Source organism: Sus scrofa, chromosome 6, assembly GCF_000003025.6.
Source record: "Sus scrofa isolate TJ Tabasco breed Duroc chromosome 6, Sscrofa11.1, whole genome shotgun sequence".
Lineage (NCBI taxonomy): Eukaryota > Metazoa > Chordata > Mammalia > Artiodactyla > Suidae > Sus > Sus scrofa.
The window spans coordinates 72,843,846-72,855,579 of record NC_010448.4 but is presented as its reverse complement, the minus strand read 5'-3'; the positions used below and the strand labels follow the sequence as shown (position 1 = coordinate 72,855,579).

At 46.9% G+C, this 11,734-nt stretch overlaps 1 protein-coding gene across 1 annotated transcript; it reads right to left on the bottom strand.

Moving 5' to 3' along the window:
- Window positions 624-3,746, bottom strand: LOC100517830 (PRAME family member 12-like). The gene is made up of 3 exons (XM_003127616.2): window positions 3,451-3,746; window positions 2,447-3,019; window positions 624-1,194 (listed from the first exon to the last, which is right to left on the bottom strand). Exons 1-3 carry the CDS (start codon window positions 3,744-3,746, stop codon window positions 624-626), a joined length of 1,440 nt encoding a protein of 479 aa, XP_003127664.2.

Here is an 11,734-nt window from a genome sequence, read left to right as displayed (position 1 = left end):
CCACAAGCAATGCTCATGTTCAGCGTCATGGCCTGAGTCAGCAGCGAGGGCCCTGCTTTTGTTTAAAGCTTTTCTTTCAAATGTCTCTTTGGCCACCAAGGATGTTCCCCTGACTGTGTACAATCACTCACTGAACAGCCACAGAAATAAGAAAAACGGTAAAAGATGCCCAAGACAGAACAGAGAACTGATGGGAAGAGTAGAGTTTCAGATCATAGACAATTCAGTGCATCTTGTCATTCATCAGTAACTAGAGGTGCCTAAGGTGTGAGCAGACAAAACAGGGTAATATATCAAGGAGAACACCAGTCCATGTGCACAAAGACTCTTTATTTGTGACCATTTCTTTACAAACCTCCACCCAGAGATAACTCCCACATGCGTGTGTCAATCCCAAATTTCTCTCCAGAAATTTAGATTCCCATTGCTGACCCTATAAACCCATGTGCCTGAAAGTCCCATCAACTCCCAGAATCCTGCACCCCTGCTAGACCTCCTCTCCTTTCCCCATTCACATTGAGCAGGTCGCTGAAACCATGAGTCTGTGTTCCCTTCGCGATGCACCCATGTCGTAGATTTCAGTTTTCAAGTGTCCAGAAGACAGCTTTGGACGGAGGCACCGATTAGGCAGGTGTATAACAGTGGTAGAGAAAGGGCTCCTCATGATAGAACGTCTTATTGCCCCAGCGAGGACACGGGCTGGAGCTGAGCCAGATGGTCCTGGGACCGCCAAAGCCCCTCATCATCTCAATCAGCTGCGCCTTCAGCTGGGCAAGTCTCCCCAGGTGGAGGGCTCCACCGGAGCTGAAACTCTCCCGAGGGGCAGGATAAAACTCTTCCTTTAAACTGGACAGCCTGGCGGTGTGACCCAGCAGCTTCTCCATGATGGCCATGGAGAGGAGGTTCCCACACAGGCTGATGGTCCTGAGCTGGGAGCAGCGGCTCAGGGCAGGCAGGATGGCCTCCAGCTGGGAGTCCATGATCCCACACTGCTCTAAATTCAGTTCCTCGAGGTTGGATGCAACTTCCTCCAGCAGAACTTGGAGATCAGGAGTAAATTGGGTCAGCGTGATGCCACTCAGATCCAGGCCTTTGAGCCGGCTGATGTGTGGCCACTGGGACAGATGGGTCAAGTCTGATTCTGTTAGCTGGCAGTTAGTTATTATGAGGTTGTCCAAGGGGTTCCTCAGGCTCCTGGGGAGAAAACAAGCAATGGGTCTGAGAAACCAGTGTGGTAAGTGAGCTAAACTTGAAGAGACGAGTCTTTCGAACTGTCTTATGAAGATCGACACCCAGAATTCCTAGTCTCATTTTAGGCCGAGTTTTTCACCGTCCCTGTGTGGTTGGGTCAAGCTTACAGTATCTTGAAAACGCTACTCAGTAGCTAAGCAGAGTAAAACCTATTGCGCTTCGTTACAGTGATGAATGAAGAGAAGGGAATGGCAAGAACATGCACAGAGGAAAGCCTGACACCGAGTCTCGATCGAGTGTGGGCATCACTAAATTTTCCTATTAGGAGACAGAGCATAAAATCCTTCAACTCAGGCTTCTTTCAGCCCATGCTCGTGCCCCAGGCACCTGTATGTCTAGGCCAGATGAGACGGGTGGGAGACATGGACAGAGAATCAAAGTGGGCAAGGTCCCACATCAACTGGAGGGGCCAGTCTGCAGGGGCCCACATCCATCCCTGCATCCTCTGCAAACCACTTACTACTTTTGATTTTTTGCTTTTTAGGGCCCCACCTGCGGCATAATGGAAGTTCCCAGGCTAGGGGTCCAATCGGAGCTACAGCTACTGGCCTACACTAGAACTGCGACAACGCCAGATCTGCTCTGTGCCTGTGACCTACACCATAGCTCACGGCAACACCGGGTCCTTAACACACTGAGGAAGGCCAGGGATTGGACCGGCATCCTCACACATACTAGTTGGACTTGTTTCCGCTGAGCCCGGCGACAAGAACTCCTACTTAGTCACTTTTGAATAGCCTGTTGCCTCCTGCTCCATGACCATCATCCCAGCATCATCCATTTCGTACCTATTCACTACCTTACCAGGAGCACATTAACAACCATGTACAGATGGGGTAATTCGACAGAGGCTTGTTATGTAAACAAAAACGGTGAGCACAGCACCTCCTTTTAGAAAAACTCCTGTCTGATGCTTTTCCACCTTCAATGCCCCCTGTTTTCCTAAGTACTCTGAACGACATCACTTCCTGAAGAAAAAAATCTCATACTCACACCCTCACTAGATTCAGCCCCCCACCACCTGTACCTTCCTCGTATGATGCCCTGCTCCAGAACCTCTATCCAAGATTGTCTGCCTGCCTTGATTTCGGTGGTTGCGGGAGAGTACAGCTCAGAAGAGACCAGCAATGGAGATGGTGCATTTGACATATTAGTGTTCTGCTCACTGTTACTCGGCCAGTGGTGCCACCCTCACCTGAGCATCTGGTCCAGGTGACCTTTGAGGAAGACGGGGGAGTCCATATAGAGATCCCGGAGGTGGTGCAGCCTGAGGAACTGAGAGGTAAATTGGACAACATGCTGCTGCTCCTTCTCCTCAAGGGCGGACCTATGGATGTGGGAGAGATAGAGTCTCTGCACATTGATCATCTGGCCCAGGAGAGGAGCAAACGCGGCCAGAGTGGACAGCTGCCAGGTGCAGTTCACTTGCACCTCCTGGATACAGTCCAGCTGCACCTGAGCCAGGACCTTCATAATATTTTCCATGGGCATTGCAGAGATCTTCAGCTTCTTACAGCACAGGTGTATGGAAATTTTCCTCCGTTCCACCCAGCTGAGGAGATAGGTGGTGAAGTGATCCAGGGTCCTTTTCTTCAGGCAAAGGTCTATGAACACATCCAAAGGGGCCACCGGCTGCTTTGTCCTTGACCTGACCTCAGCCACTGGTGCCATTTGTGATCTTGAGTAGACGTCATCACTGGATCCAGACCACATGATCCAGAAGTTCTGGCCAGTGCTCCGTAAATCCAGCACTTGCAGATTGCAGCCTCTGTGGGGAAAAAGGAGGTTGATGGGGATGCGCTAAAATGCACACAGGATGAAGCCACAGCCTCAGAATTTGACAGCCTACTGCCCGTCTGTGCTGCTGCTACTGCACAGCTTGAGGTCAGGAGCTGCCTTGCCCTCTCCTTCTCTCTTGCCTCACTTTCCTCCATCTCCCTCTGCCCTTCCTGGGTCTCCCTTGCTGGCACCTCTAAGCCTTCCTGGGAGGAGGAGGGGGGCTTGTTCTTTCAGGTCCCCTTCATCTCAGGCACCCCTGTGTGTCCAGAAGCTATTTCCCACAGTGAGCCAGCGACTCTGAGCTTCTTCATGGCATCATCAGATCCCTCTGGCCCACCCCTTGATCATCCGCCTTCCCTCAGTGCCCTTGTCTCCTCTTGGATGCCCAGAACCCTACCAGGCTCCCTGGATCAGACTCACCTGGGGCGAACCTTCTGGGCCAGCAGAACATCAACCCCTTCCAGCACGGCTTGTATGGGCCTCCCGACCCTAACACGAGCCACGTCTTTCAGGCCCCCGAGAGGCAGGCGGACGAAGGGCCAGGCTTGCACCATGGCCTTCAGGGTCTGGCTGCGTCTCCTGTAGAAGGCCTTCATGAACAGTGCTGGGAAGAGCTCCCTGGGCAGAGGGTCCAGAGCAGAGATGGCCAAGGCTTCGTTCCTCAGCAGGCTGCTTTCTGCCAGGTCCAGGAGCCTCGGCGGGGTCCTCACGTTCATCCTCACTCAGCTCCAAATGGGATCCTGCAGAAACTGCCAGGGAGCAAGGGGGCCGTTTCAGACCAAGCATGAGCACGTGGTCTCCCCACCCCTCGGAGGAACCTATTCAGAGCCAAGGTCACTGCTCTTGCGGGGGTGGAAATGCCCTATTTACCCCCGCCGGTCCCCCCCAATTCCACTCTGGGCTCAGTGGACACAAAGCTCTAACTCCCTACTGGATCGAAAACATGCATCTCACTAGTTCCGATGGGGAAGAACGGCGACCACAAACCCATTAAGTTCCATCCACTGCTGTACTGAATTCATGTCCACTGGGAAGATGGTACCAAGAGGACTGAAGGCTGACCCCAGTCTTTCCTTGGAAAAGCCTTTTGGGTTATCACTTAGAGCCCCAAACTGGGGGAATAGGACCATTTCGTGGATCAGCACAACCCACATTGTCAATTACTGCAGTTACCTGGCTGGTAAAGATTAAGGAGAGAGCCCTAAAAGGAGTGTCACTTATGCACCAAATAAGTATTTTATTTTTGTTTAATTAATTCGTTTATTTACTTAGTTTTGTTCTTTTTAAGGGCACAGCTGTGGCAGATGGAAATTCCCAGGCTAGGGGTCCAATCAGAGCTACAGCTGCCTGCCTATACCACAGCCACAGCAATGCTACATACAGCTGCCTCTGGGACCTACGCCACAGCTCTCTGCAACACTGGATTCTTAACCCACTGAGCAAGGCCAGGGATCAAACTTGAGTCCTTATGGATACTAGTTGTTTTGTTACCTCTGAGCCATGACAGGAACTACCTAGACAAGTACCAAATAAGTATTTTAAATGTCTAGAAATAAAATCCAAAACAGACACATTTCATTAAGAATATCTCCTTGGTTCGGACAGTGAAAATTGATGAAAGCCAAAGCACAAACCAAAATATTATGGGATTCAGACAATACCAAAATATAAACCTTTTCAGATGAACCTGTGGTGTAGGTTCATCTGAAAAGGTATAATAATTTAATCCACCCCCTCCTGAGTTACGTGCCACCATTCAACACCAGCTGACCACAGGGAAGAAGAGGGTGCACCTTTCTGAGCTTGGGAACTTACTATGCCGATGCCTTCAGAGTGCTCGGGTCTCAGACCCATGGAGATAACTGGAGAACAAAACCGGTGACTCCAGAGCCAAAAGATTCTGCATTTCTTCTTTGGTGCCTGAGGTTTTATAGACCTTTCTAATCATATCATCCCTCTTTGCATCTGCTAACATCCAATCAGAAAGGGACACCTGATTAGATTCCAGATTGCTGATCAGATTAATTCTGATTGGATCCTTTTTTTTTTTTTCTCTCAGATCACTTGGTTGAATGAGGTATCCCTCCAAGAAAGAGAAAGAATGATGGAGGCAGGAGGATCAGGATTGCATTCGTCCATTTACTCCAGGAACATTGATTGGATTCTGCCAATAGGGGCAGTTATATTCCTGGGTGTGACCGGTAAAGAGATAATTGGTTTCTGACTTTAGATCAAAGGAAACAAAAAAAAAAAAAAAAAAAAAAAAAAAAAAAAAAAAAGGAAAAAGAAAAAGAAAGAAAAGAAAAGAAAAAGAAATCATCACTGTTTGGGGATCTTTGGACACATCAAAATATCAACATGTCCCTGAATAAGATGTCCCCATTGTGTCTCTGCTGTACAGAAACCAACTAGTATCCATGAGGACATGGGTTCAGTCCCTGGCCTCGCTCAGTGGGTTAAGGATTTGGCATTGATGTTGAGCTGTGGTGTAGGCTGGCAGCTGCAGCTCCAATTCGACCCCTAACCTGGGATCTTCCCTATGCCACAGGTGCAGCCATAGAAAGAAGGAGAAAAAAAGAGGGCTCCTTCCGATTTAAGAAAGGATTAAAAAAAAAAGTCCTTGAATTTAAACAGCTTCCTGAACACAGTGTTGTTTTTCCCAAAGGGGAAAAAAAAAATACATCCCTGTATCAACTTGTCACTTAGGTGTTATGTCAGCCATGTAGGAGACCGCAAGTCTATGCAGGCAGTAAGGGAAGCGCTTTTGGGGTATGTGCTTAAATTTGCAGCCTTAAGCCCAGCCTCCTCCTCCAAGGTAGGCAGGTCAAAATCACCTGAGAAGTAAGGGCAAGGGCTGAGCAGTTTGGAGCTGCGCCTTCCTAAAGGGACCACATGAGTGATGGTAATAATGTAAATTAAGGGGTTTTTTTCTTTTTTTTCCTTAGGAAAGAGAGATTTAAAGCTATTTCTCTGGGGAGTATTTAGATATTATTACAAGAGAGTGGCTAAGGGTGTTTCCTCCCCAAAAGGTGGGCTCAGCCCAGCATTCTGGTATAAAAAGACTTAATCGGAGGATGTGAGCAGAGGGAAATGTGTGAGCCCTGAGAAATCAGATTTTCAAGACCGAGAGCCACTGAGGGTGGGCGATGCAGGCTCTTTGGGAACTTGGAGCCAGAGAGCAAGTGCACGTGGGTCAGTCACACCTAACCCTGTCATCCAGGGACAGAAGACACTTTCTTCAATGTCTTTCCTATCGAGGACACTTTCCAGATGGCACATGGTCCCAGCCTATCTCCAGGTGCTTTGACAGCTGAAACGTTATCCCACTGGCTCCTTTCCAAGTGTATTTTGAGAGTTACCGTTTCCTCCAAATTAGGTTCAACACAGATTCTGATCAAGGGGACACCGAGAGACACAGAAATAAAATTCTGCTTTTCCCTTCATATCAAGCACTGTTCACAAATACTGTTGTCCCAGTATCGGTGGCCTCTCTACACCGATGCCACCAAATAGCAACATGGAGAGAGAGTTGGAGGAAACAAAAAGGGGCTTCACCTGCCAGGCAAAGATGGGAAGACAGCAGGCTAGTGCCTCAAGGACTGTGCCTCCCTCCCCCCATCCTTAGAGGGGGTAGTGAGGAGTCTTAGTGTTTGAGGAGCAGGGCATGATCAGCTCCTGGGCGTTTTCCTGATTGGTGGGGGGTGAGCAGATTGGGAGGCGTCGTCCTCAACCTTCTGGTTCCAATCAGTCTGGGGTCCTCGTGCTTGTGGGCAGCACACAGTTGACTTCTTCCACCCAGTGGGGGCTTCAGCACCTGCAAAACTGCTCCAAGGACCTGGCTGAGAATATTATCTATAGTCTTTGAAGAAGAACTAACTAAAGGTCCTTAACTTTGCCAAATGGCTAAACTATCATTATTCTGCCTTGCTTGACTGTTTTCCTTTTCCTCTGTTTTTCTCACTCCTTTGATTAAGTTGATTCTTCGACTAAATTTTTTTTCTCTAGATAAAAAGGCAGGTGGAGGACATGAGTGGGGTCCCACTCTGGGAAGGCCTCACAGGGTCCTGCTCGGTTACAAAATCAATGCCTTTCCAGCACTAAATTCAGAAGCTATATTTGGTTTTTAAGGATTTGCCAATTCAAGGGCTGACTCCCACCCTGGGTGCACCAGGCGGAAATTCTCCTGAAGCTTGAGGCCACAAAAAAAGAAGGACCCTCTTTCCAAATCCAGTAACTTCTCATTTGCTCCCCACCCCCCATTAATTGAGTGCCCAGACAATTCTGATATAGCACTGGCTGTCAAGCTGCCAAGGAGAGGATTCTTTGAAGAGTCCTTCTTGGGAATGTTCCACAAGATTATTCTCAGCACACTTCTGCCCAGAGAGTAAATCACCTTTGTGAAGATAGGGTTAAGCTGGATTCTGCTCAATGGACATTTTAACTCCCAGGCCACCAAGCCCTCTCTCCCCTTTTTTCTTTATGATGGCCCCCCCACCCATGGCATATGGATGGTTCCAGGCTAGGGACTGAACCAGAGCTGCAGCTGAGGCCTATGCCACAGCCACACCAAATCTGAGCACATCTTTGACCTATTTTTTACCTTGTGGCAGCACCAGATCCTTAATCCACTGAGTGAGGCCAGGGGTCTAACCCATATCCTCATGGAGACTGCATTGGATTCTTAACCTGCTGAGCCACAGCAGGAAATTGTGGGAAATTGTGGGATGTCCACAGTGGGATTCCACCAATTTAATTAATGACTGCAATTCAGTGAGATGAGTAACAATGATAATCACAAACTTCTCTGTGTATTAAACACAAGCTGAGTGTTAGCAAAAAGGGCTTTCAGCTTTTCACTATTGAGAATGAGGTTATCTGTGGGTTTGTCATATATGGCCTTTATTATGTTGATGTAGTTTCCCTCTGAGTCCACTTTTGAAGAGTTTATCTTAAATTGGTGTTAAATTTTGTTAAAAGCCTTTTCTGCAGCTATTGAGTGGATCAAATGGTTTTCATTCATCAATTTTTAACACTTTATTACTTTATTTATTCATTTAGTTTTTGTCTTTTTCTAGGGCCATACCCATGACACATGGAGGGTCCCAAGCTACAGGTCTAATCGGAGCTGTAGCCGCCTGCCCACGCCAGAGCCACAGCAACACCAGATCCTTAACCCACTTTGTGAGGCCAGGGATGGAACATGCATCCTCATAGTTACTAACAGGGTTCCTTACCACTGAGCTGTCTGTGTGCATGTTTTTATGGGGACATAGATTTCAATGCATTTGCGTAGATACCAAGGAGGGAGAGTGACTTTAGAGGGGGCTGGTCTCCAGGGCCTCCCACCAGCTGGCACCACTAGGAAGACTGAAGATTCATTGTCCTCCTCTGCAGCCCAGGAGAGGTGGCCTTCCTGCACTCCTGGGTGCCTCTACGCATCCAGAAGTGGACACCGGGGTTACTCATATTGTACAAAATAGCGCAGTAGAATTTGAGGAGAATTCCTTGATTCCTGATGACCCTGGGGGGAGAGTGTCCCAGCATTATAGACAGGTTCCAGGTTCCAAAAGGGGTGATGTTTGTGGGCTGCCAAGAGAGGGGGCTACCCTGTCAGCTCACACTGGGAGAGGAATTGGACACACAGAAATATTCTAAACTCCTGACCAAGGACCTCAGAGCAGACGATTTGGATTCTCACTTGGGATCCAGTGACTAGAGAAGGGGGTCAGGACATCCCCTGGATGGATTCAGTGGGCTGCTCAGACTGGGCAGCAAAGGAGGTCATGAGAACAGGTGAGCAGGACAGGGGAGAAGTGACAAATTCAGGCTTCTCACCAGACCCTGGGAGTTGTGCTGGGCTGAGAACTGGGTGGGGAGGATGGACCTCTGTGCCAATGTGCTCCCTTGATGCCCAGTGTGCCCCCAAGAAAGTAGGTCCTATGTGGATGTGATAGAGAAAGTTCCCTTGTCTCAGGGGGATGGGAGATCACTGAGCTTTAATAATTTCTAGAACATTCCAACACTTTGAACCCTGCGACCTCTCTGGTTCTCATGGAAGCTGGGATCCCATAGAAACACCTCCAGCTGAGTCCCTCACCTGAGGGAATCTACCAATTATTCCCTGCATGGAAGTGGGCAGGTTTCTCCCCAAGATCAGACGCAAGTCCACCAGGCGAAACATGGGGACAGAGCAGTGAGCTTTACGTTTTGTGGGAAGGGTATTTGACGTAGGGAGTGAAAAGTGCTGACACTTTTGTTCACTGAGTTTATGCTCAATAAACAGATGTTTATGAATATCATGTGACTTATATCTCTCTACTGAAGCTCATTTATAAAAGCGATAGATGCCACAGGAGTTTAAAAAGTCTACTGAGATTGAAAGAAATGGAAAGATGTGCTATGCTCATGGATTGGAAGAATTAAAATTGTTCAAATGGCCATGCTACCCAAAGCAATCTACCGATTTAATGCAAAACCTATCAAATCGCCCATGACATTTTTCTCAGAAATAGAGCAAGTAATCCAAAAATTTATATGGAGCCATAAAAGATCCAGATGCCAAAGCAATCCTGAGGGTGGGGAAACGCCAGGAGACATAACGCTCCCAGACTTCATACAATGCTACACAGCTACAGTAATCTACATCATGTGAGTTTATACAAAAACAAAATACAAATCAACAGGAGACTAGGAAGCCCAGAAGGAAACCCAGACCCCTGAGGTCAATTAGACTTCAACAGAGGAGGCAAGAACGTAAAATGGGAAAACGAGAGCCTCTTCAGCAAGCGGACATGGGAAAACTGGACAGCTGCATGTTAGTCAATGAAACTCGAACACACCCTCACACCATGCACGAAAAGAAACTCCAAATGGCATAAAGCCTTAAACATAAGGCATGATACCATAAAACTTCTGGAAGAGAACATAGGCAAAATATTCTCTGACATCAACCGTACAAATGTTTTAAGGAAAGTCTCCCACGGCAAGAAAAAGAGAAAGAAAAACAAACGAATGGTACCTATTCAAGCTTATAAGCTTTTGCACACAAAATAAACTATTAAAAAGAAAGAAAGGAGTTCCTGTTTTGGTGCAGCAGAAACGAATCCGACTAGGAGCCATGAGGCTGGGGGTTCCATCCCTGGTCTTGCTCAGTGGGTTAAGGATCCGGTGTTGCTGTGAGCTGTGGGGTAGGTCACAGACACGGCTTGGATCTGGTGTTGCTGTGGCTGTGGTATAGGCCAGCAGCTACAGCTCCAATTAGACCCCTAGCCTGGGAACCTCCATATGCTGCAGGTGCGGTCCTCAAAAGACAAAAGACAAAAATAAAACAAAATAAAAATAAAATAAAAAAGAAAGAAAATGAAATCTACAGTATGAAAGAAAATACAAACATTGCTTCAAATAGGGGCTTTATCTACAAAATATACACACAACTCATACACCTCAACAACAACAACAAAAAACAAACAACCCAATTGATAAATGGTGAGAAGACTTAAATAGACATTTCATCCACTTGTGGATGGCCAATAGGCACATGAAAAGATACTCAAAACCACTACTTACTGGAGAAATGGATCAGAACTACAAAGGCATCACCTCACAGCAGTCAGAATGGCCATCATTAACGAGACTACAAATAACAAATGCTGGAGAGGGTGAGGAGAAAAGGAAACCCTCCTACACTGTCGGTGGGAATGTGAATTGCTACAGCCACTGTGGAAAACGGTAGGAATATTCCTCAGAAAACTAAACATAGAACTGCCATATGATCCAGAAATCCCACTCCTGGACATCTATCTGGGCAAAACTACCATTCAAGAAGATAATGCACACCTATATTCACTGCAGCACAATTCACAATATTCAAGACATGGAAAGAACCTAAATATTCATTGACAGACGAGTGGATTAAGAAGATGGGGTACAAATAGACAATGGCATACTAATCAGCCACCAAAATCGAAAAAATAAAGACATTCAGAGCAACGTGGATGCATCTAGAGATTATCATACTAAATGAAGTATGTCAGAAAAGGCAAGTACCCTATGATATCATTGATACGTGGAATCTAAAATATGACACAAATGAACCTATCTATGATACAGCAATAGACTTTTGGATGTAGAGAACAGACCTGTGGTTGCCAAGGGGGTTGGGGAGAGAGTGGGATGGCCTGGGAGTTTGTGGTTAGTAGATGCAAACAATTACATTCAGAATGGATAACCAACAAGCTCCTCCTATAAAGCAGAGGGAACCAGAGCCATCTCCTGGGATAGACCACGATAGAAAATAATATTTTATAAAAAGGACATATATATATGACTGGGTCACATTGCTTAATTGCTGTATGGAAGAAATCATCACAGGTTTTTCTGTTTTTGTTTTGTTTTTTGCTTTTTTTTTTTTTTGCTTTTTTAGGGCCGTATTTCTGGCATATGGGCATATGGAAGTTCCCAGGCTAGGGGTTTAATCAGATCTGCAGCTGCTGGCCTACACCACAGCCATAGCAATGCAGGATCCAAGCAGTGTCTGTAGACTACACCACAGCTCACAGCAATGCCAGATCCTTAACCCACTGAGCGAGGCCAAGGGTTGAACCCACCTCCTTGTGGATTTTAGTCAGATTCATTTCTGCTGTGCCACAATGGGAACTTCCTAACACAGCATTTTAAATCAACCATATGTTATTTTAAAATAAAT

Excerpts from the sequence above, each read along its gene's own strand:
- LOC100517830 (XM_003127616.2), bottom strand. The coding sequence starts at position 3,746 with ATGAACGTGAGGACCCCGCCGAGGCTCCTGGACCTGGCAGAAAGCAGC. Across the intron at positions 3,020-3,450 it reads GCCCAGAAGGTTCGCCCCAG|AGGCTGCAATCTGCAAGTGC; the intron begins GTGAGTCTGATC and ends TTTTCCCCACAG. Across the intron at positions 1,195-2,446 it reads CACCTGGACCAGATGCTCAG|GAGCCTGAGGAACCCCTTGG; the intron begins GTGAGGGTGGCA and ends TTTTCTCCCCAG.